A 26,049-nucleotide genomic window follows, 5' to 3' on the forward strand; every position below is an offset into this window, starting at 1 on the left:
CATGTCCCCCCATAAATGTGACTCTTGTGGATTTGAATGTTGTTCTATTAGGGGTGCAGGCTTTTTTCAGCCCCTGTCTGGTAACAAATAAGTCTGGAAACCATTACAAATAAATATCGGCCTAAAATGTTGACTTTATGAATTTCCATTAGTAATTTGTCATGGGTCCCATTTAATGACGTGTTTTACATCATGTATGTTAGTGTGAATACTTTTCAAAAATATATTGTTTTGTTTTACTTTATTTCAATTTAAAAATGTTTGATCTGAAACTAAATATGTATTATTATTAATAAGTTATTTCTCTGTAAAAGTAAATATACTATAGGAATAAAACAATAAGCTAAATATAAAGATCTAACCATGTCCTGTACTGTTTTGTTCCATTGTTCTACAGCCCTACAGTACAAGTAAACAAGCAACTGTGACTGACTGCTGGCTCCATCAGTAATGGAATGAGACCAAAGCATGACACAATTTATTCAGAAATATTTTATTTCGTCTTTGGTTTTCAGAGAACCATTACACCATTGAAAAAACTTAAACATTAACCAAAACAAAGAATAACTACTTAAAAAAACATCAATATCAAAAATTAATAACTATAACAACTTAAAAAGGAAACTAGCTAGATCTGCAGAAGCAAGGCCACTCCAGCTAAGGTCCACTTGGAGGGGGGCTCTTTGGTCTTCAGGTTGAAGGTCCACACGTACGTAGGTCCCCTCTGACGGGTTTTGTAGACAGGGCACTGGTAGATGTTCCTGCTCTCCTGTTTGTCCACCAGGATGGCTCTGATGAACATGACTGGCATGGCTGGGGTGAGCTCTTTCAGGCGGGCTTCCACAATCATGCCAGTCTGAAAGAGAGAGAAAGTCCAGATGAAGAGGGAAAGACGGAGGGAGACAGAAACATTTCACAGAGCACAGGAAAGTTATGAATAAGTTTGAGCTTCACTGAAAACTTCATTCACACACTGTCCTTGCCATGGAAACTAAAAAGACTAATGCTCCTTTGTAGGAGAAAAGACTTGATGTTGGACTTATCGCAGCTGGCACAAGCAGAGCTAGACTTTCACTTCACTGTGGACGATATGGTGGTACCCTTGAAAAGTGGAGAAAGTCTAATACACACTCTCTAAACACAGTGAAAAAAGAGTGGTCCGTCTCATTAATTAATCCTTCTACACTTAGTGCCTGACAAACAGAGGTTCCTCCCTGCAGGAACAGTGACTTTCAGGAATGAATGTAAATCCTGATGACTTTGGAAAAGCTCGGAGGACAGAGCCCTAATTGCATCTGCAATGACTATAAAACTTTAAAGACTCGTTAAATACCAATAGCTTCATGTCTGCGTGTGTAAATACAAATAATGGGTATATTCAAGCAGACCATGTATGCTCATTGAGATTCACTGTACATTTAGTTTACTCACACGATATGTACACTGCTGCTACTGCGTCAGATGTCTATTTATATAACTATCTACATATTGAGTCATCACTAAGTGGTGGCCATCACATAAACACACAAGCTTTCTCTGTGCATTTCTGTCTGTTTGAAATGGGCTGTTTGCTTGTAATGCTCTGGAGCTACTTCAGAATTATTCCTTATGATTAGTGAGTCCTCCTCAAACAGGCCTAAAATATACTGTCACTTTTTATTGTTTGTTTATTCAGTCTATGGTGCAGAGTGAAGTTAGGAAACTTTGTTTCTGATTGCCTGATATATCTGCAATAAAGATTTTATAGTCAATGTTTATCATAACATGAAAAAGAATTTGCTTTAATAACGTTCACGTGTGTGACTTTTATAAGTTCTGATTAACTGAACCCATTTTTTATAAACATTCCATGTCTGGTACTTCACAGGTCTTTTAAATAATCGCAAAAATCTTATACCCAAGTTTTCCATTATTCTGGAATTCAGCTCAACATAAAGCAATGAGACATGAAACAAATGTTCTACTTTTACTTTAAAGAGAAATTTCCAAACAGGAAGTGATTCGGTGAATATTGTTGCCTTGATAGAGATAAGTACTTTTCTGTGTCTCAGTCTGATATGGTGAAATAAAAAACCTCAAATTATAAGAATGATCAGGTTGTGATGAAACGCGGTTTGAACAAGTTGCGGCTGGAGTTTATCACAGGACTTAGAAGAAGACATGTCCACAGACAGAGTTCAACAAGCTGCCCCCCCCCCCCCCCCCCCCCGCCACTGACTGCTACAGTTTATTAAATGTTTGTTATGATGACCGTATATCAAGTCAAATCACACTGAACTCTGCACTGCACTTTCCTGGGCCATTAATAAAACACATGCCAAGTGTGAAATCCATTAGAAGAATGATGGAAGGTGCACAAGACATGTGTTCCATATACAGACAGATGTTTGTGGAACTAGTAGGTAGGTATCCATTCCACACACAAGGTGTATCTTATACAGTATCTAGCTGTCTTTGTTGTCTTCTGAATGGGGTCAATACTACCGATGAGCAGGCTTATCATAAATCTTTGACTTTTACTTCTGTACAGAGCGGTGTCCAGATGGAGTGCTGCTTACTCTAACTATTCACACTCGGCTACCCCCCGCCAGTGGCACAGAACTGGCCTTGGGGCTAAGAGAAGGAAGATAGGAGGAGGAGGAGGAGGAGGAGGAGGAGGAGGAGGAGGAGGAGGAGGAGGAGGAGGGGTTGTGAGGGGAAGCTGCCAGGCTTGTCTGTCCCCTTGTCTATTTGCCTGTGTCTCCAACTTTAATGAAGAAAAAATGAACCACTCCTCTAAAGGGTGTTCTAAGTGTTCAAGTGCAAACTCTGCACATTCACTAATTAAGAAGTCTACAGGGATGCTCCTTGAAAGCTGGGTGCATATACAGTAGCGGTATGTATGTAGATAGATAGAGCCTTGGGATTCTGAGTAATGCACTGCGCTCTGAGAGCTGACTGTAAGCACGATGCAAAGTAGAAAATTAAACCACAAAGGGGATGTGGCAGCCCCTAAGGGGAGGAATATTCAAGCTACTTTACTTGACTCGTTTTCAAGACTCATTTTGAGGTTAGCTCACCTATGTTGGTCGACCATCAATCATCAAAAGAAATGTGTACAGGAAGATTTCCCTACAAGGCGCTTGTGAATAAAAGAGTTTTCCCACCTCTTCCCTGGAGGCTGGATGTCAAAACAAACAGATAACTCTACGACAATCAGGAATGGATGAATGTACCTGTGTGTCCCAGCGTGCGCCCTCCATGTACAGCCCGTGTACATACGCCCCTTCACGAGGCGCGGAGGTGAAGTCGTCACGATGCTTCTTGGTGACGTCACACTGCAGACACATCCGATCCAGAGGCCACTCGTTCCTGTCATGGATATTTGGCAGTGTCACACAAAGTAGTTTCCATCACAATCACAAAGTATAATGCCACTGTGAAAACAAACCCTACCTGCGAGCCGTAGCCTGCATGATGGCTGTGAGGAAGGACTGGGGGTTGAAGAAGCCAGCTAGCCACACCACAGCGGGTAGGGCAAAGTCATTGGACCAGTGTTCAAGCTCCTTGATCCTGATTAACAGGTCAGTGAACCACAGGGCCAGGCTGGACATTGAGGGATACGCCCGCTTGGTCCAGTTGTCAGGCACCGTGTCCAAGAAGATGGCGTTCTGAAGGTTCTCCATTTCACTGGTCATGGTTAACTCTCCCTAAAAGGTGGGGGTCACAGACAAAGAAACTATTTAAATCCAGCTCATGGCAGGATTAACCTGCAGGGGGAATTCTAGTGAAGCAAGCAAGCAGAACTAGTGTTAACTAAGAAGAGTTCACATTGTTTATTTAAGAGAACTACCTCGTGACACTGACTCTTGTCTCATAATAAAGTGCAAAACCTCTTGTGAGACGATTTGCACTCTGCCAGAAGAGTCTTACATCAAAGTGATGCAACATAGATAATTACCTACGATATCTTCTTCTGTTCCCAAAGGCCAACACACTGCACGGCTGGCATACCAGCGGGAGAAACATGGTCGTGGACACTTTGACATATTGATAGAAGAGCCAACGATCAAACTGCGGTTAGGATAACCTGCCCAACTATGAGTCTTAAGCTTCAGCCGCCCAAGAACAGATACAATTATTTTTGGATAAAATCTCGTTTTAGGTTAAATATCTAACATTTATAATTGTCTAATTGGTTTTGCAGATCTTAAGGCTGAGGTTCTTCTTGTATAGGTCGGACAGTTAAGTCTGTACAATAGCTAAACCTATATATGCTTCTGGGAAGGATTTGGCCACACTTTCAATAGAAATGTCTAAATCAATATTTACAAACCGTGGCACTGTTGTGCATGTCAAATCACTGTCATGGGTACATATTTCTCAAGAGACCAAAGATGTGTACATTGTAGCATTGAACATCACAGGACCTAGAAATATAAATGACCTGTGTTTGCTGTACAGGTTGTTGTGTCGACCTCAGAAAAACGTGTTGTACAGTTTTGCTTCCCTCCTCACTCTGATCATCTAGATAATATCTACTTTAATTAGGATGACTGCGTTCAGTGAACATATGCTGCCTCTTTCCCACAAAAGCCCTTCTTCGCCTTGTGAATTTTCATTAGAGGAAGGAAATCGGAAGTTAAGCAAGTCACTTCCTGTTTGCCTCAAAAGCTAAACATTGGAGGTGACACCTTCCAGCAGCATAAGATGCTTAATGGTCACATACCTTCAACTAACTACTGATGCATACATAAATATGAAGACAAGCATGCCATGCCAGATAGGGAAAGATGCTGTAAGATAGCTGAGAGAAGAAGCCACGAGAGTAATGGGACAGCACAGCTGGGAAACAGTGGTACCCTGAACACACTGATACTGGAGCTGATGTATGGCTGATGTATAGATACCCATATCTGAATAAGACTGAAACAGATGCCTTTTCATCTTTTCAATGCACAGCACGACCGACATACAGTGGCACTATGAACCACACCATCGCACCAAAGCGAGCAATCTGATAGTTCCTATTTATTCCACTATAAAGACGAAATATCATTCCATTTGCTGGTACAATAGTCTACATGGCTCTTAAATCACTCAGCCGATTTATTGAGGCTTGTAGTGCCAGGAGATCAAATCCTCATAACCCCTGACAAACGCTTTTACACTTTTTTCTCCCCCAATCTTTCTCTCTTTGTTTGTTGTTAACACAGGAGACAGTCTGACTTGACACACAGAGCATAGATGTCTCATTCCTTTGTGCTTCCCTGTTACTCACATCTCTGAGAGACCGTGCTTCCGTCAAAACAACAGAAGAAAGGTTAATTACTGCAAGAATACTAAGGCAGCCTGGGTTGGGGCGAACAGCACCCAAGCCAATCTAAGGGACAGTTCAGTTGAAGTTACACTAAAGGTATTTGGCTCTTAGCGCCATGTCTGCAGAACCAGTGGTTCTCAAGATGGGGTCTGTGGACACCCAAGGATGATGGAAATGGTTCCTGGAGTCCACAAACACATGAGAAACACTCTCAATATTCCCCTTAAGTTCTAGCAAAGTGCACTCAACTGCAGATATAAATCAGAGAAAATAAATAAATAATAATAAGTGCCACTGTAAAAAAAAAGAAACTCCCCATATTGGACTGACACAGAATTGCAGAGGCTATATTTTGAAAGTTGTGAAATTTGGTCTGAAGATTGTGTCAGTAGTTTAACAGTCCTTGGGAATAAAAAGCAATGTAAGAAGTTTGAAATGTTTGATAATTCTATGTTCATCCTACTTGGTTTATCTGCAGTGAAGATTTTATTACTTAACGTTTTTATAAAAACAAGAAAACCAGTTAACACAATCTTTTGTTCAAAACTTTTCAAATTAAAAGCTCTGAAATTCAGCTCAATATGAATCCTTTCAGATTCCACTGCAATTTCCTGGGCAATTGAAAATACACATTCCAAGAATGAAGCCAATAAGAGCAGTGAGTGATATCTCCTCTGCTATTATCACTGTCATCTTACCTTCAGTCCTAGGTTGAGCTCATGGAGGGAGCATCTGATCTCCTGCGTAAGAAAGTTCATGCGCTCACACTCCTGCAGCGCCACCACCTGGTAGGGAGTCCTCTCTTCGGCTTTCTCCAGCAGCTCGGTCATGTTGAAATCCTCAGGGAGTCTCTCCATTATCTCCTCCAACACCGTACGCACCTGATAATATGTAATGGAATGACAGTGTGTCAATGAGAGAACTGATAGTAAAAACATATTGGTTGATTAATCTGTTACAACGAAATAAATAAAAATGGTGAGGCAATAGAAGAGGATATAAAAGACTATTGAAAACATTGGGGTTATCTGTGCCAGACAAACTCAGTGATACCAAAGCTTACAGCCTGAGAAACTGTTAAAGTTTGAAATAGACAGCCCCATAAATATTCATGAAGATATATTTTGCAATGGCAGCTCTTTGTTTTCAATACCAGTCTAATCCCTCCAGCAAATCAATGCTCACATCATATTTTTGTGGGTAAGTGATGAAAGCTAACGTCTATGTCAACATTTTCCCAAGGCAACCAGCATTAGTGATCAATCAAAGGATTAGGTGCCGAACAAAGGATTTGAGGTCATCATATCTATGGATTTTTCAGTTCAAATATCTGATGTGGGTTTGGCAGCAGCTAAGTGCACTGAATAGGGAGTGGGCCTCATTGGTAAGCTCTGCGTGGCTGTCATCTGTTCAGACAGTAGTATCCAGGCTTCTGAACCAGAAAGGTCACACATCATAATACATCAGGGAATGGTATTCTGTACACACGTATACAGAATACACAAAACATGCACTGGGAAAAATATTCCATACTAGACTAGAAGGCCTTTGGATTAAGCGCAGTCACCAGTTAGACAGGCCTCAGTGAATATACTTATTTTCAAAATAGTCTGTCTGTCTGTCTGTCGGTGTTGGCTGATAATCACAGTCATTTTGAACAAAAACATACAGTAAAAAAAGCTCTGATAAAACTATGTTTGAATGTTTCTATATTTTGAGAAGAGATGTAAAAGAGGTCACTGATTCTGTTGACCTGATTTCCTCAGGCAGATTGTTCCGTTGCTCCAGGGCTCTGCCACTTCTAGTTTTCAGCCTTGCACAGGTAAAAGTCCCTGTCTGAGGAGCTTAAGCTACGTATTGGATGGAATGGGACTCAGAGGTCGTACTCGTAAATACATATTATTGAGAAGTGTCTTAAAAGTCAACTGCAAGATCTGAAATCCATTTGAAACATTGTAGCATTTCCACCACATGCACGCTGTTATGTTACATATAGAATCTCAGCAAAATCCAGCTTATAGGAAATAATGCTTGAAAAAAGTGGAGATGAAGTTTGGAAAAATGCTAGAGATTGTGATTTAAAGAAAATATAATAATGTTGATTTTAAAGAGGACAACGTCAAAGTTACATGGTAACTGATGGTGTAAAGAAGGTTTCCAAAGACAAACACTGTTCCTGGGTTTGTTATTCATGGTGTGAGAAAACACATATCAACAATCTTATGGTCATCTTGGATCCTAATATCTGGACTGAATTACAAGAATAAATCCAAGTTGGCAAAAATAATATAACTTGAAATAAAATGTAGGGAGGTAAGAGACCTCAAAAGAGGCATTTTAAGTTTTAAGTGTGTTACCGCATACTAGGGTTTTGATCTGCTTTTGATTTGCTAATATGCATAATGGACATTTAACAGAGCGAGGAGTCAGACAGGCTAGACCCTAATTTATGGTATTAAAACAGACACACTCGCTCAATTGAGTTTTGAAGGGCTACAGTCTCTCTGACAGAATATTTGTCTGAGCTTTTACACTGAACTAAACTTTGTGTCAGGTCGGCACTGAACCAGAAAATGCACCGAAAAATACCATCCCTGTAAAAATCACCCTGGGTGTTGTCAGACGCCCCAAACTGTTGGTCCCAATTTATTCTCAATTCCGTGTGCAGCAGCTAAAGCAAATGTCACCTGTTGTCATCACACATTGAAGATTTGGCCTTTTTTCCGCACAGCTTAGTGAAACAATCGTGGTGGTGAAAGGCCGTGGCTTACATATCTGCTCAGGATGGCTCCTGTGTATGAGGGCTTGACTTTTCAAAGTAAGAATATCATGTCAGAATCATGAGCTGAGTTCAGATGCCACCATTATACCTCCTAAAGCTGCACTGGCCTGCAAGTTGGTTTGTCATAACAAACTTATGCAGCACAAAAAGCAGTATTTAAACCCACAGAAGCAGGTTTTAAAACTCCAGTGGGGTTCCAAAGTCCCCAAAGACATCAAAGATGAATTTCATCTTTTAAGCAGCAGCACAATAATCTACAAATACTCTATTAGATGTTAAAGTCCTGCTTTGAAAATTTCTGCTTCATTATTCCTATCAAATGAGATCATTTTTAGATGGTTCGAATATTAGATTGTCAATACTGATGCATCACATGATAAATGGTATTGAGACGATCAGTGAAGAGGAAAGAAGATAAAAACATAGATTCCGGGATTGGATTGTTTTCTCCTCTTTGCCTTTATGTGAAATATTGGAGTTTTTCTTTTTTGGGGCCTCAGACTGTTACTTCATTGAAACCTTGAAGTTACGGATAGAAACATCTCTTTGAGAAATAGGAACGGGTTTAATATTCATTTAAGAATATTGCTTAGATATTTAACTGACATGATCAGGCCAGACAGAGTGGAATAAGACCATTTCTCACACTTAAAGCCAGGAAATTGTAAAGGATTCAAATCTGTTCAACTGTCCACATAGTGAAGATGATGACTTGAGTGGATAATTGAGTGATCACTTGAGAGTCATGCTGACAATCAGGCTCAATAAAAACAAATCTATTAAATGAACAGTTAAACCTACTAAATAAAACATAATGTGAGTTTGAACTCAGAAATATTAACAGATACTGTATAATTACATTCTTACAGTAAACATGTGAGAAAGGTGAGAAACCTGCTCAAGGTAATGAGTCAGTATTACTATGGAAAGTATTGACATGAAGCATCTTTAGTACTCTCTTCACGTACTTTCTTTGGTAATACTTTAGCTTTAGTGATGTTAACAATGCCCACTGTTATTTGTAGAGCTACAAACTATTATGTATTTAATGAGTGTTTAAGGTGTCTCAAGGACAGTGTGCAGTGTGCATCAGTCAAATGTCCTCATTATTATTATTTTTCTAGATATGGAAAAACGTAATCCTTGCTGTTTCTTTATAATAATGTCTGCATGCACAAAACCTGAGCTCTAATTAAATGATTTTCCCAGTGTGGAGGTTCTTGATTGGCCTGCACAGAGCCCTGACCTCAACACCTCTGGGATTAACTGGACTGTAAACCAGATGTTATCAGCCAACATCCCTCCTCAAATCCCAGCAGCCAGGTCCCACAGTCTGTTGGGAAGCCTTCCCAGAAGCTGGAAGCTGCTGTAGCAGCAGATTAATACCTGTGGTTTTGGACTGCGATGGTCAACAATCACATGTGCTTGTAATGCCCTGGTGTCCCCATTCTCTGGTCATGATTTGTATGATGAGCCACATATATATATGTTATATAAGATTTAAAATATCAATACCTGCTCATCCACGAATCATCTTTACACTGCAACTACAGTTTTACTGTATAAATCATCCTGTTTACCTTCTCCTCACGTGTCATCCCACCGCCCTCACCAGCCCCGCCGTCTCTGGGCTGCATCTCCAGCACAGTGCGGAAAAGCTTCTCTGAACTTTGAGTAAGGAAGCCGATCTCAGCGTTGGGATGGAGGCCGTACAGGTAGGGCGACTCAGCAGGTAGGGTGTCATCAATGTACTGGAACAGAAGAAACCACAACACAAATGTTGTAGCATCAGAAACCCACATTTATTCAACGGCATCACAAAAGATGTTGCACAAAGTCGAAAAAGGCAGCACCATTTTTTTCCTTTTTTTTTTTCCTTTTTTTTTTCTTTACCTTTTTCGATCCGAGCAGGATAACATTTCAAATTCCCTTGCATATTATTTTAAATGAACAGAATGAAGATTGTAAACTCCAATTGTGACTAAAAAGTACCAGTGCTTTTCCCCACTCAGGTGTTTTTTAAGATACCACTGAAAAAGGCCGATAATGGAACCATATAGATGATGAGAGATTTCTGGGTGAAATTCAAACACTCGGGATCAATTGACACGCTGCTAATGACCAGAAACAGGGGGAGGGAAGAGTGGCATTTTCCATCTGCTGGTCCATAATGAATATCAATCCTTTTAACTTAGAGCAGATGAAAGTGGAAGCAGGGTTCAGACAGGATGCTCTTTGTGCACCAAATTAAAAAAAGAAAGCCTTCTAATCAGAATGTCCTTATGAAAGTTTTTATGTAAAATAAGTTGACCTTTAACACAGAAAGACTTTGCTATCAGATGTTTGATCTCCCCTGTACTTGAAGGCTAACTTTAGCTGACTGCATATACCTGTATATTGTTTAAAGAGCAGGTAAACTGCTGAGTCAGAGGGTTCTTCTTCATGTCTATGCCACCTCTCTGCTCCATGTACTGGAAGTTTGTTTCAGATTTTTGAGGGAGGCGATGACCTGACACACGCTCTGGGACCTACAGGCCTTAAAGCTCCTGTTCTCTGGCCAAATCTTTAACCGCTCAACCCCCCCATCCCCAGCCTAGTTGAATGGTGACAGCCAAATGTAAAACGCTCCCTTCCCTCCCACCGGAGCCACTATGACAGTCAGGTTGTGCTTACTGAGCAGCAGACTGAGAGAAAATTAGATACTAGTCATACTCGCCACTCCCTCTGGCTCCCTGGGGACGTCAAGGGTGAAATCTGGACCGTCTGTTAGAACACGTTTTTTACCCAATGTTATTCATATAAATGTTGTCAGTTGTTAGTTTTTCTTAAGGCACCAGTGAAGTTGTTTCCTGCTATAGTAGAATAAAGCTTCTATCATGAAACAACCCAAATATGATTGGCCTAGCGTATTTATTTATCTCCTAGGATGATTAATAATATGTGAGACTTTACAGCACGCTGCTGCAGTTGACACGAGAACCAGCCTCATTTTTGATTTCACCCTGTCAATCAATGCTGGTGTTAAATGATAAATAACAACACACGACAAGCAAGGTGAGGTGGTGAGGTGAGGCAGTAACCGGATAATGCCAGGGAGCTGTTACACATTGTGTGTGAGGTGCTCTAAAGCAAAGTCAGGCTTAATCTTGTCAAAATTATTAATGGTTATCACACAGGGGGATGAAGCAGGAGGTGGCTGCTGGATTTCATCTGGTATTGGCCACTTAACAACAAAAAGTGGCAGAATTCCTAAAGAATCCATCTAACGACTAATTTCACAAGCATCTGTCTGTCTGTCTGTATGTTTAAGGTCCAGACTTGGGCCAAATCCCATTTCAACCCTTGGCTCTGCCCCTACCCCCTGTTTTCAAGGGTTAACTTGCCCCTTTAAACGGAGTCACACACGGGAAATTGGGGCAGCTCTTCAAGAAGCTGTTACATCATCAGTAGTTGTCCAGGAAACTTAACACGTCATCAGTAGTTGTCAATGTAAACATACGAGGCAGATTTCCCGGGGATGGCATTGTAATAACATTGTTCAATAAATTATGTGAAAATACGGCCTTATCATGCAAAAAAAGATTGAGCATTATTAATTTTGTGCGTTCAAGGGTAGGTGGAAGGCTGTCCCAATACCTGTTGGGACGGAGGGGTAAGGCCAAGGAAGGCCCTCGGAAAGAAGATTTTTCAAACCCTCACCTCAAACCTAGGGGCACCCAGAATGCCTTGCGATCACCGGCAAGCAGTGAGGGAGACCCACGTATGTAGTATTTTCTCAATTTATACGGATTTAAAAATTAGGATAACGAATTTCAATATCTTAGTTTAATATCATTTCAATGTATTATGGTCATTTTTTTCAGGACAACCTTTAAAAAAATACTGCGAGTGCGCTAGCATGCTAGCGATGTGTTTTTGCATAATAGTCCAAATTTCTTATTTTATAATTTCACAAAAATTTGAATCCCTTCCGCAATTGTTTGAATTTCATGTTGCTAGATATTTATAATTGTATCAATATTTTCTTAGTAAATGCTATAACTGGTAATTCTATAATTATTTTTCTTACTTCATACATCATACGTGGTACCCTCTAGTCTTGCTCCAAACTTGTTCATTATACTTGAACAGTGACAGTGAAGATCTCTTTTTCTCTCGTGGGCGTTAATAAACATTTTGTGTTATGACACATCTAGATCTACTTATTTTGACTCCACACCTCTCAGCGTTCCTTGTTAGATGACTTCATAATCCCAGCATTGTAACTTTCGGGTTTACTAGCGAGAGTTACTGGCAAACTCTTTCCACCCACGGAGCATCTCCACCTCTGAGAAATATTTGTATAACTCGAACTACAATCTGTTACGACCCAGGGACTCATATGGGAGTTTTATTGTGATTGATTTAGTAATAAATTGTAGAACTCTACACTGTATATTGGAAACAGGACAGAGGATGAAATATCTTTTAATTATAGTGATTAAATTATAGCAGCATTAAACCGACATTTATTTTGCCACATAGAAGTTGCTTGGGGACCCCTGCTGGTCCAGAGACAACACCTCCAAAGGTGGAATCTTAGTATTTTCTTGTATTGTAACTATGTAATCAATGCCCTAATATCATGGAATGACTTCATTTGATGTTTCAGGTAGTCTAATGGCCTCATATGGTCTAACCTTGATGCCTCACCTGGTGGTAGTTGTTATAGTCCATGTTCCCAGGCAATGGGAAGCCGGGCGCGAGGCACAGCTCTCCCTCCATCATCTCGGGCTTGATATACTCTCCCAGGTAAGTGCGACACAAACGGCGGTCCCAGTCGTCTGTGATGTGACCTCCATACATGATCTCACCGAACAGGTAGCGCAGGTCATCAAACGGCACCTGGGAATTAGAGAAGGGATGTTGTGGTGTTTACCTGGGGTCACATGTGTTTAGATTTTCAATTAAGATTACAAGCGGTGGCCATCGTAATCCTTTGCACAGGAATACAAATAAAACAGAAACACACGTACCTTAGGATTGGCCTCCAGGTAGTTATAGAGGACGTTGATAGAAATGGTGAGGTCTCCAACGTTAAAGGGATAGGATCTATTCCAGCCTTGAGGACCAAACTTGCTCCTCTCTGCTACGACCGCATGGAAGTAGCACACAGCAAATAAAATACTCTTGAACTCGTTCTCCTGTGCGCACATTTCCAGCGTGTCCTGGAAAACAACAGAATGACACATTTAAACAAGGTTGGACTAATCACCTCTTGAAGTGTGCAGTTGCATTAACAGAGACAAGTTGGTGTGTTACAGGTAAAAAGTTGTGGCAGGCAGCCCTGTGATCTCCTTTATTTAGAGTCCCAGCGGTGCGGTGCACTAACAGACAGACAATGAGATGACTCGATGGCAATAAACCCTACAATGAGATTCCCTTTTAATTGTCACAACTTGTCAGACGCTTTCAGCCTCCAACAGTCTCTGGGGCTCATTATTCCAGGCAGGCAAATCAAAAACGGACATAAATGGCATTGAGGGGGGGGGGCAGTTAAATACGCATGCCAATAACCCCTATTGAAATGGGAAGGCTAAATTCTCTTTATTCCAGCATGTGTCATGGTGAGAGGGCCTTTCACTCTCCCGGCTGCAGTGCCCTGGGGAGCTGACTCCTGTGATGCACATGTACGCACACATACAACTACAGTGAAGGCTGACTACAACAGACACACACACCCTATTGGAGGTTTAGTTCATATTCTGCACAGTACTCCACTGCTCAAAACAGCTGAAACTGATGCATAGCTTTTCTATTCATGAACTAGACTGGAGAGCACCGACATGCAGTCAGATTGCAGAGAGACAGACACATGACCAAACACATGCAGGAACACGCACCGAAAGAAACACTTTAAATATCAATAAACTTACATAGGTTAAGAGCTTAGCTTCTAGGTATGCCTGAGTATGAACACAGTGACAATTGGACAGATACAGTGAATTTATCAGTTTCAGCAAACCCAGAGTTGCAAATCCATATCAGCAACAATTGTGTTATAAAACTGTTATCTCAATATAAAACAAACCCACTGTGCTAGATATTAACATCAGCCCACCCGGACTCCATCTTACAGGCTTCTGAGAATGGAAATAGGCAGTGTAGCTTTACGCATCTCCCAGTGAAAAGGTCAAGAGGAAAGAAACTGTCATTTCTCTGGCTTAGCGCTGGCTTTGGCCATGCGGGTGGGCTATTACAAAGTGTTAGCCTTACATTGATTAGCTTTCACTGAGTACACATGACTGGAATACTCCCTCCATACTTGCCTCAGCAGACCTCCCTTAGGCCCTGCATACAGCAAGGCTCACAAGCACAAAGTACTTATCAGGCAGATAGACATCGGCAAACTAAGAATCGTGGAAATGGACTGGGAGGGAGCCGAGCACTCAGGTAATGGTGCAGAGGAAGCTGCATTGGCAGAGAAGCACTGGGGTAATGGTAATGCTCAGATAGAGATGAGGAAGTGATAAGGTAAATAAAAGCAAGGAGATTCCACTGCAGCGCTCTGGTCCATTCTGACTAGGACGCCTGTAGGACAGACCAGCAGCATGACACTCTTTGACCACTCACTGATAACATCCATCGATCTGTCTTCATGTTAAACCTCCATGTTCCCACAGACTGTAACCCCACTATCTTTTGACGTTAGCATGTGCTACATTCATATCTGTCCTCCATGGGTCAGCAGCAATTCCAAGGTGACAAAGGTGACTGCAACCATCTGCTACATGCTGCATTTCTACAAATTGGCAACTTTGAGCTCTGTTTGGTTTTTACCAATGCTCTTGTAACACCTTTCAGATTGCAAATCGTCATTTGATTGACTGCTAATGTAAAATATTGATTAGCTTTAATCAATTTGTATGCTGTTAGGCAGTTCATGCTTTAACCAGGCATCTTATTTTATGACCTCATGTTGTATTTCATTAAAATTATGTTACCAACTAAGTATGGAAAATATTCAAGTGTGGTACCTCAAACTGTAAGTACAATATTTAGTTATTTTCCATCACTGATGAGGTTATTATTCTCAGATTGCCTCTTTGACTTTTACCTGGTTGAAGTTGTCCAGAGCCTTGTGCAGGTTGGCATGCATGCCTGAAGGTGGTTCATTGGTGATCTTGATGGAGTTCTCCAGGATGCCCTGTGGGATGATGTGGCCCTCGGGGGTGGAGGAGGGTTCAGCACTAACAAACACCCTGAAGTCCACGTGGCTTCCCTCTGCGTGCTGCTCCAGTATTTTCTCTAAAGAACCGAGCCAGCTAGCCACCAAGTGGATGTTCTACAGGGAGAGGAACAGGAAACAGCGTCAGCAGGGACAACGATGAGGAAGAAGATGATGACATGTTATCCTTCGGGGACAAGATCATTTTCCTCTGTGAGGGTTGAAAAGCTAATCTTCACTACGACAATGTTTTCTGTTGGATATCTGTGAAAAGTTTGGGCTTTATTGGATAAAACATAATAGCTTAATCAGATGCTTGATGCTGGAATCGCCTGTATAATTAATATTTGTAATGACAACTGGCAAAATGGAGCAATTCAAATGTTGCATATTCTCATCTCTCCACTGTGACTTTGATATGGCACCAAATTAAATGTTACATAGCACTTGAATAACCCATTTCTAGGTTGCTGACATTAAGTGACCATTCTCCAGGGTAACTTCAGCTGACTTTCTGTATATTCATCTCTCAGTGCAGCGAGGACAGCAGACCTGACTTGTACTATCACACAAGCATGGGTGAGCTCAATTTTCCGTCTCAACTGTCCTGACACTTACAGGATATCCAGTGAATGATAAGGAGTCAGCCATGCCCCCCCACGTCTCACCATGCAGTGCTGCCCATTCCCTAAATCTAATTACAGCACTAATAACTACAGTCATTAATTCATAAGCCTCTTTGCGTTCTCATTTCCCTTTGCTCTCCATATTTAATCTTCCTTATGATGGCTGAAGTTAACCCTCTTTCCGAATGATGGGACACGACATGGAGGGGAACGTCACATTTTTGGGAGGGTCATTGAATAAAAGAAGAAGAGAGAAGTTTAACATTCTGTGAGAGAGAGGTCCGGGAGGAGCTGGAAGCTGAAAAGGGGATAAGTTAAGTTTCCCTCCTGATGCCTTAGAGAATAATGAATGGTATACAAATTAAAAGGCTAAATTCAAGTGCTTTTTCATCAAGCCACAGTAGAGCCCTTCCTCTTGGCATGTAAATACTTTGGCAATAAAGGGAGCCAGCAGAAGAAGTGAGAGACTGCCTCAGAACTTGTCACTGTAATGAAACCATTCATCCTCTGGCTGCAGGGGGAGAAGAGGGAGAAGAACTAACACAGTGAGAGAGACAGACCAACAGGCTGACAGACAAACAAACAAGACAGAGGAGCAGCCACTACTTTATGGCTTTTTAATTAACTTTCAGGTGAAACATTTTTTTGTTCCCTGAACGTCTTCTTGATAAGAGCCTTCCAGCCCCTGTGATAACGGCGCTGATACTACATCAAAGAGTCACCTATTTACATAATAATATAAAAGTTGAATCTCAAACCCATTAGAGGCCACCACTGGCACGGTCTTTGATGCATTGCTATCACACACAACCTGAGGGAATGCACAATGGTGCATTCAACTGCCTGTCACACAAACGGCTTGTACAATAGCAAATAAATAAAATCATTCAGGTGCGCACACACACACACACAAAATATTTCTCTTTCACGAAGGAGAAAGCACATTTGTCAAGAAGCAGCTCTGAGGACAGCTGCACAGCTGGGCCCCAGCACTGAGGAGGCAGCCCTGCAGTGGAAAAGCCCTCAGACTCCAGACTGACGCCGAAATACTATGAATGGGGCCGAGAGCATAACATACTGCTGAGTCTATATTTAAAACTGGTCAGGATAAATATGCTGGATACAAATACACGATTTGATTTTGGAGTCAATGCTTGTTCCCAAGCCCTGGTGAGATGAAAGAGGGTTCAGACAACTGAATGACAGACTCCAACCCTGGTAGAGGAAGGTTCCTCACTGAAGAAATTTAAAAAGTCATTAAACCACACCTAGCAGACCAGCCAGCATGCTTTCGGCAAAATAGTTCATGTGTAGACCAGATTGCAATCCTCTGTAACATAGTCAAGTAATCTCTGAAACAGTCTCAGCTATACACTCCATCGACTAAAAGGTGCCAAATGACATTGTTGAGAGAAACACCCTCTGGAAACTTCTCTGAGACCAGAGCAAAATGGGAACTGGTACAGAGAGACATCAGAGTTATCCACCGTGAACAATTGGTTTCAGGACAAGGTCCCTACTGCTCTTCTTCCATCTGGGTATTTATTGGATAATGAAAGCCACAACGGCTCATAGTGGACAACCACAATGCAGCTGGATGATTGAGACTTTGTCAATGACCTTACTTTTCTATACCTCGTGTCAACAGCAGACACAGAAGACAAAAGAACCAGCAGATAACTCGCAAGTATAGATCTCAACATCCATAAAGTGAGACCTTTTGAATATCCATTGGCAAGATGCCCTCATAAACAAGAACCTCAGGTCAACAACCTGTGCAAGACGAGATCTAGAGAACCAAGATGGGAAAGGATCAGGCACAAACTCCAGAAACCCAATGCCACCTGTCACAAGAACCTTGAGAAGGACGTCAAGCAAAGTGAGTCAATGGCCTATACTCTATACCCTACTACTGATAAGCCTTTCTGTTTTTTTCCCCAGTGTGTCTTATTCAATGTCATGTTTTCATCACTGCCCTTCAGAACCAGAGTCGATGAAAACATCTATCTGCTGCAGAGTCATTTCACCTGGCAGTGAACGCTGATTGTATCCATTTCCATTGCAGACAAAAGCCAGATGATAGCGGGTGTTAGTGGTTTGTTGAACAGTGGAGAAGGGACTTAAGTAAGTAAGTACGATTTTGGTGGACTGTTCTTCATAGTCATCTAGGTCTCTGGAGTACATTTAATTTATATTTCACAGTGTCAATCCAGTAATTACATTTAAACACCTAGAGTAGACTATTAAAGTCTAGTTGCAAAGTGAGACAGTATTTTGAGCATCCAGGGGACCGGAAATTCGTGAATCTTGAATGCAAATGAAACTCTGCAACAATCATCGCAAAAGATATACAACTTACTAAATAGAGAAGTCAATTAAACCTCTCAAGGTGCATTTTGATGAGGATGGAAAATAGGAATCTATTAAATGTTGCATACACAGCTAACAATTTTTGGATGCTGAAGATTACAACACTTTAAAACATCCTTTTCATCCTTTTTATCCTTGATTATAAGGGTGATCTCTACATCAATACTTAAAGTGAATCTTGTCCAACTCTCAATGTCAGAGGAATGATTGAATCATTTCAGTTTGAAAAGCTGACCACTGTTATCTGGCACTTTCTTACAAAGTAAAGTGACGAGGAAGCATTTTCCTCAAACTGTCTCTGCTGCTTTCTGTTCTATTCACATTCTTTTCTGCCACTGGCTGCAAATGGGGTGGCATTAGCAGTAAACCTTCGAAGAAGCTGGTGAGCTTAGGCCACTTGATTCCCACTGCCTGGCCAATGTCTGATATTCAATTCCAATCTGTCCGATTGATTGCCTCTCTATCTCCCCCCTCCTCCATCCACATGGGCTGCTTTCAAAGTTTCTGCATCGCTGTCTCACAGGCCCATCTGAGCCAGAGTGGCTGGTCTGCAGCATAATTACCCATCGACGAATGGGAACCTGCCATTGACCTGGCCCTCCACTGATGGAGCCGGGCCTGGCAGCAGGACAGTAAAGGTGGACTGTGGGACGATAGGAGGGGGGGGGGGGGGTTGATACGTAGGAGGAGGGCCAAGATGAGATAAGGAGGGGAGGACGTGAGGATTGATAAAAAGGTAGATGCAGTGCAGAAAATGATATGGCTACAGTGTGAGCGTTGCTGCATGAGGTGGAATGAAAGTTTGGAAAGAGGAGTAGATCAGACAAGACGGACCATTGTAGCAGGAGATAATACTGTAATACTCTCCCTCCCCTGCCAGTGCCACGGGGGTGGCTCTCAGCAGGCAGACAAACGGACAGCTGATGATAAAGCGAGTGGGAGGTTTGTTGCTAGGGGGACAAGGCCTTTTTAAGACCATCGATCGGGATTCCTATGCAAAGGTAATTAAACATCTGCTTGTCTGTGCTACCCTGGGTCTTAAGCAAAGAGTGATGGCCTCCCAATCTTTTACTTTTTTCTTAATTTCTAATAGCTATTAAATTCAAAGAAAAGGATGTCCAGTCTGCGGCTCATATATGTCAATACTTCCTATTGAAATTCCACCAAGGTTTCCACTTAAAATGCAAACGCCAGCCTTGCCCTCCAGATAAGAGAAGAACAGACACCGTGGCTGTAGATATCGTACTGTATAATGGTGCAGCCTCTTCAGTAAGGACATTTCTGCAGCAAATTGAATTCACTTTTTAATGCAGACAAACCTGGGTAGAAAGCAAATATCCCATTGAGTATGCAATGAAGAACAATGTGATAATACGACGGACTCATTCACAACACACACAGATAAAGGAAATGCCACCTGAAACCACTCCTGAATAGAAAATCCTTGACATAAATGAACCCTGCATTCATTTCCCTAACCATGTTATGGATGCAAGTGTTTTTTTGTGAATAAAATATCTGTCACTTTTCATTGCAAAAGTATTTTTTATGATTTGGCACCTTTTGTGTGAGAAAAATAGAGTTTAGTAGATAAGACATTCTCAGAATGTTCACAGAATCATAATTCAGTATACAATTATATATTGTGTATTTTGTTCAAATACTATAATTGCATCTTCTCTACATGACTGTTGGAACTTTCTGTGAAAACGAAAAAAAGTTTGTGGGTGTTCTCTGTCTATTTTGAATTTATATTGAGACTGTAAGATGTAATATGTCAGACGTATTTTTTTGTGCTTTTGATTAAATACCACAATAAAATATGTTTTTCTTTGTGTATAGTGTGTAGAGCATGATTGTGGGGTTACTGTACCTGTAATATGACCCAATGGCCATTCTTAGCTGCCAAATTGAGGGCTTGGTCAGCAACGACCTCCTGGCCTTGACCCAGAGAAACATTATGGAAGTTCTTGTTGTCAAATGTGAAGCCCAGTTTCTTTCCTGAAACAAAACAGACAAGTTTCATTTCAAGGAGAGTATTCTCCTGACATGCTGGTTAACTACAGGCTTCAAACTGTTGTTCAATAATATTAAATATGATTTATCCGACTGAGAGTTAGGTAAGATATCTAAGAGTTAGGTAAATAACTAACTCTAACCTACTCTGGGGGCTCTAAGGCATATTTAGCCTATAGCTTAGCATAACAAGTAGTAGCATTGGTAAAGCTAGCCTGGATGAAAGGTAAATAAAGAAAGATTGTGTCATATACAGTATATAGTGTGATCAGAGAAACGTGTCATATCATTTCAAAATATTCTCGAACCTTCATCATTATAAAAGTTGATGAACATTTGGACATCCCTTTAATACCAGCAGGACATTCACATGAAGGCAACACAAACAAACACAGAGGACAGTGAAAGTGAAAAAGAACGAGGCAAACCCCAACAGGAGAAAGATTCCAACGAGCCTAGAGAAAAGCAGAACCTCCTACCTAAAGCTACTTCTATTGCATGGATGTGTTCTGGTTGAAAAGTCTGAAATGGACCACAAAACCGAACTTTGCAAATTAAGGTCTAAACGGTTTCCCTCAACATACTTAAATTATCCCTAACCTCTTGTACCATCTACGCAAGACTCATGTCAAACAGTAAGGAGAGAGTTATGGATGAGAGACTCAAAAGTAGTAGAGTGTTCAAAACAAACTTCAGACTCTGACGCCGCGAGAGACTTTTGCCTGCAGCACAACATATGGCAAAGAGTCGTGAGCATGGAAGGAGGTAACAGCTGTCATCGCTACTTACATCTGCAAAAACATGGCTCAATGTACCTGGTCAAGAAACGGTAAATGTATTGATATTTAAATATACAATTATTTCTATCGGGACATGAGACTTAGGTCAAATCACACAGCCTTATAATTATATAATGTAGCCACTAAGACATCAAAGAGTCACTATGATTTGAAAAGCAAATAAAGATTCAAAGGTCAACTTCATTATTTTATAAGGACGTTCCAAATGTTGCAACGCCTCAGTGAAAAACTGCTTGGCGAATTCAAGTATCTGTTTTTTTGTTTCTACTGAAAACATGCAAAGTTGTTTAAGGGGACAATTGAATATCACAACCTGCTCTTGCCAGTTTTTGCTGCAATAATTTTGAGGGGATTTCAGGAAGGTGACTGCTGAGCCACCGACATAGACAGGGCTTGAGTAAGTCTAGATTTAAACAGAACTTTACACACCACCAACTCTTAGCTGACTATTGAACTGAAAACAGAAGCAGCACTCTTAATATCCTGGTGCCATGAGCAGTGATGTAATCGCTTACATGAATGAGGGCCGATATGCATTTGGACATTCGTCACATAGTTTTAAATATATTTAACAAGCTTCAAACTCCTGTTGCATTGAGATAACAGTGATATTGATACGTTCATCTAATTCTCAGAAATAAATTAAATGAAGCAAATTTCTTCAAATGAAACAGTATGTGTCTAACTTCCCAGCCAGCAGATGGTCAGTGATTCAGCCTTGTCCACCTTGAGATTTCATTCAAACAGTACAATTACTTGTAGGTTTCATTAAAACTCCAACCTGAGAGCAGGCAGATAGCAGAGGTCTGTCTCGGGATATTAGTCCCCTGCAGAGCAAACTAAATCACACCATCTCTCTAATGAAAATCTAATTGAAGCTTAGTACCAATGCGAAACCCAATAGTCACAGCTATAATGGCAAAGCCCCTTTCCCTGGTTCAGGGTGCTGCTGCTCCCCATCCACATGCTCTGTCCACATCTGCAGCAATTGACTACTTGAACCTTTCTACTTAAAGTGACTGACTACAGTCAGAGTGAGGGTGCAGATAATCAATGATCCCACAGTTTACAGGCAACTTGATGAGAAGTGTGTCCTATTGTCTAATTGGAGGAGGGTGGTTAATTTCAGTTTGGGGTTGAAGGCCTGTCTACAGCAGGTGTACGTTTAATTTCACCACCTGCTGCGGCCTGTCTCTGTCAAGATGAGGCCTCTAAGATATTCAAAAACAACTGTGCAACAGCTGTTTTTGTTGAAATGGCTCTATGGTATGGATCCATTAGTTTAAGAAGGACTTTCTAGCCGAAACAGCACATAAATGTATGATGCTCTCAGGGACTTGGTTAAAGTAGAAACACTGGAAACCTCTCAGTTCCAGTAAACTGCAATCTGAATATTTCATCCAGCTGAATTCAAATGACACTGACTTGTTCTGCAGCAGATTCAAGTGATGGTGCCCGGTTCCAGATCAGTGCAAGAGCTTTGACTTTTGAATCCAAAAATCAAAACAGCACATCCTGCTGCCATTCGCACAATTCATAAGAATGTAAAGTAACTCTAAAACCAATGACATTTAATTTTCACTGCCCCTTATACACCAGTGGTGTTGTCTCATATATTTGTGACCTTTAGTATAATCTCCTCAATCTATCCAGAGCCTTTAGTGCATCGGCAGAGATAGCTGGTATCACAGCAGAGTCACACAGCACTATCTTCCCCGTGCAGCAAGAATCACAGTGGAAATTATGTAGGCAGGTAAGCGTGCACTTAACTTCAACAGGCTTTTCAACCTAAATCCTGCATGTTCCCACCCCATAAAGAAACGACAGCTAGACCGGCTATATGTCGGCTCTGATAAAAGTCCAGAACACACTGTGAGGCTGAATTTTACAGCTTATTAAAGATAAAACAAGCGTGAGTATTACCATGTTTCTCCACATCCTTCAAAGGGTCAACTCCAGGAGAGAGGATGAAGAACATGGGCGTAGCGGGACCAGACTCTTCAAAGGAGATGGCGAAGTCCAGGGATCTGCCAATCACGTACTTGTTTCCCAGTTTCTCCTCGACAAAATCTCTGTTGGGGGGAACACAACTCAGTTTGCAACCCTCTTTTATTATCTTTGACCGACAAGCTGAATAATGTAAAGAGTCTGCAGCCTCTGTATTACAGTGCATTGGATAGACAGGTACTATATTACCTCTAGTCACAACTATGTTGCCAGTGTATGTTTTCTACATCTGCCGGCACTTTAAACACTTTTTTTTCCATCTTTCTGAACAAATCTTTTTGTTTCAGACATTAAACATTGTTTAGATTTCAATCTTTGCTGGCAGGTTTTCTTTTGAAAATGCAAAGCAAACATAGATGCAGTTTAATGCTTACTTTAGCAAATTAGAGGAACTATTACACATGTATACACATTGTCACGCGTTAACATAAAAATCTTCCTGAGTGCACTGTACAGCAAAGTCATAGTAAAGATAATGTCTGAAATTAACACAACAGGAAATATTCAGCAGGATTGGCTTCATATACGTAGAAGAAAGTAACGAAGATGTCAGGGGAGCTATTGGTGATAAGGGCCGATGCTGGTGTTGATGTGCTACGAATAAAAACACCTGATCTCCGGAGAATGCATTCGTTACGTTCTGCCTCTGCCTGCTGTGCCCCCCATACTTATGTACTGTTGTGAATGTGTCTGAGCAGATAATCTCCTGCTGCCTTATTCATGTTTCAAAGGCGAACTTTTAAAGTCTGCCCAAATATGTGGACATCCTCTGGAGGTCATGTCTGAAATCGGCTATTTATTTGATATTTTCTGAATTTCAATATCCAGATAAGATATAGCGTATAAATACCCTGTGAGCACTGTGCCCAAAGTTGACATGATGACATTTCGAGAGGTGAGCACTGTTTCTCGCCTTGTTTAATAATGAGGCTCATTGATTGTTCCCTGGAAAGTCGTATAATTGAAGTTGTTTCTGTTTGTCTGTATTAGGTGCTCTTTCAACTCAGATTCTAAAGTCAAAGGTTAAACAGTTTAACCTGTTACCCTTCACAAGGAGCACAGGTCAGTAAAATCCTTCACAGATCACAGAGCAAACGTCAAGCTAAGATTCCACCTCTCACCTCACGGCATACGTCATGCGGTCAGGCCTCAGCGCCCTCATCATGCATAGCCTCTGGAGCGAGTTTTTGTTCTTCCACTCCTGGGGGAATTTCTCTTTTTCAGGACACTCGCCCTCCACGAACTTCTTCCAGCGTTTGGCCGAACCTTCGATGTCTTGATCCAGGTTTCTGAACTCTTCCAAGCAGCACAGGGCCTGGTGTGGGAGGGAAATAAAAATTATTCATATAGGAAAAACGACTACATCTTCTTTTAAAGTGCTGCTTCAGTGTGATCAAGTTTTTGACCACTTCAGAGCCATTTTGCAAGAAACAGGAAAAATTGACAAACTTTGTTTGCAGAAGTTGGAGGGAAAAAGAGAGGGAAAAAAGTTAGACAGGACTGTTTATCTCTCCTCATGCCTATATAAATAATATTTAAAATGGAAAGGCTGAGTAATCACGATCCCTTTCAGAACGTTCGGGGGGTGGGGAGGACTGAATATGCATCCGTTGCAAAACAAGAGGGGGTTATTGTGATGCCCAAGCTGACAGACACCTTATCTCAGCTGTGGAGAACAGCAGTGTCACGCAGTGCAGCCTCCAGCAGGTATACTCCCTGACAAGCATACAAGCACACACACTGGCTGTCTGTTCTACTATATCATCTGTGAGGAGGGTCCTGGAGCCCGCCCACAGTAGACACATGGAGTCGGCTACAAGGTGCCACGGAAAGAAATGTATGCAGTTTTTAGCTCTCCCACAACCTTCACTTCGAATGAGGTGGCATGGTGGAGTGAGACGAAATAGCCCGGCACACTGTCTGTCACGTCAACTCTGTCTGTCTAATTACTGCAGGCGGTTGGCAACCTCTCGGCCCCCGTGAGGGGAGAACACACACTGCCTCATGGGACTCCTGCTCTGCTAATATCCTCAGGAGAGCCAAGCATTCAGAGGATCTTATCCTCGTTAAAGCTTTCCAACTGATTATGTATCCAACTGCAATAAGAAAATCGAGTGACACAATTTGATTAGCGGTACTTTAAACATCCGCGGTGGTTCGAGAGCAGTTGGAGAAAGGCCGTCTCTGAATCCTCGGAGGAGTTTAGGTTAAGTCAATATTCTAGGCGGTACAGATTGAAAAATTCATGAGCATGAGAGGGGGGAAAAAACCACGCTGCTGCTTCGGTTTCGTTGGCTGCTAAACTGATGTGACAAGCAAGGGAGCCTCTGCTGTCTGACGTTCACAGCATTGCGTTGCCAGACGTCTGTCCTTTAAGAGGAATTATGGGTACGCAGAGCTCAGCTGCTTTTAAAATGAACCAGGGTCGTAGAGCAAAGCTGGGCCCCAGAGAATCACGTGCCGTCAGACCGAAGGTTTGGGTGAAAGGGAGAAAATAGATTTCAATTAATCCTTAACTGTGTTTTCAAGTTAAGGCAGAGTTGTTGCTGGGAGACTGGGCTGCACAAATTGCATCATAAGAGGCAACTCCACAGACTGGGTTGAGCAGCCAAGTGCTAAAATAACTTGAGGGAAACTGTGGATTTCAGTCAGGCCTCTCATACATGATAGGGTGGATAAAAAGGCATAAGAGTCAATTATATTTTTTACAACTGGAGACCATATTTCTGACATTTCAACATTGAGGGGCAGCTACATGGGATTCCAAAAATGGAGCTGATCTACAATTTAACACTGTGTGCATATACCTTTCTAATACATCTTTATGAAAGTCAAGAGGAAAGCTTGATCTCTTGATCAAAGGTGGATTTTGAAATGTAAAAGTAGCTTTATTTGGTTAATTACACCTTAGCACTAAAGTTTTGTACTGATTCTTTTTGCTC

At 41.4% G+C, this 26,049-nt stretch overlaps 1 protein-coding gene across 1 annotated transcript in view; it reads right to left on the reverse strand.

Annotated features, from left to right (window-relative positions):
• Positions 1–540: 540 nt before the first annotated feature.
• LOC133931779 (dynein axonemal heavy chain 9-like) overlaps positions 541–26,049 on the reverse strand; it is a 114,264-nt gene continuing 88,755 nt past the window's right edge. Inside the window, exons 68-78 of the mRNA XM_062378732.1 lie at positions 24,229–24,422; positions 23,024–23,172; positions 20,158–20,285; positions 15,178–15,405; positions 13,097–13,288; positions 12,774–12,965; positions 9,662–9,832; positions 5,998–6,180; positions 3,436–3,689; positions 3,216–3,351; positions 541–856 (exon numbers count right to left, since the gene is read on the reverse strand). Of these exons, the coding sequence (XP_062234716.1) occupies positions 629–856; positions 3,216–3,351; positions 3,436–3,689; positions 5,998–6,180; positions 9,662–9,832; positions 12,774–12,965; positions 13,097–13,288; positions 15,178–15,405; positions 20,158–20,285; positions 23,024–23,172; positions 24,229–24,422 (2,055 nt within the window). The 3' untranslated portion in view covers positions 541–628. The remainder of the gene's footprint in view (positions 857–3,215; positions 3,352–3,435; positions 3,690–5,997; positions 6,181–9,661; positions 9,833–12,773; positions 12,966–13,096; positions 13,289–15,177; positions 15,406–20,157; positions 20,286–23,023; positions 23,173–24,228; positions 24,423–26,049) is intronic.

Source organism: Platichthys flesus, chromosome 20 (genome assembly GCF_949316205.1).
Source record: "Platichthys flesus chromosome 20, fPlaFle2.1, whole genome shotgun sequence".
Taxonomy (NCBI): Eukaryota; Metazoa; Chordata; class Actinopteri; order Pleuronectiformes; family Pleuronectidae; genus Platichthys; species Platichthys flesus.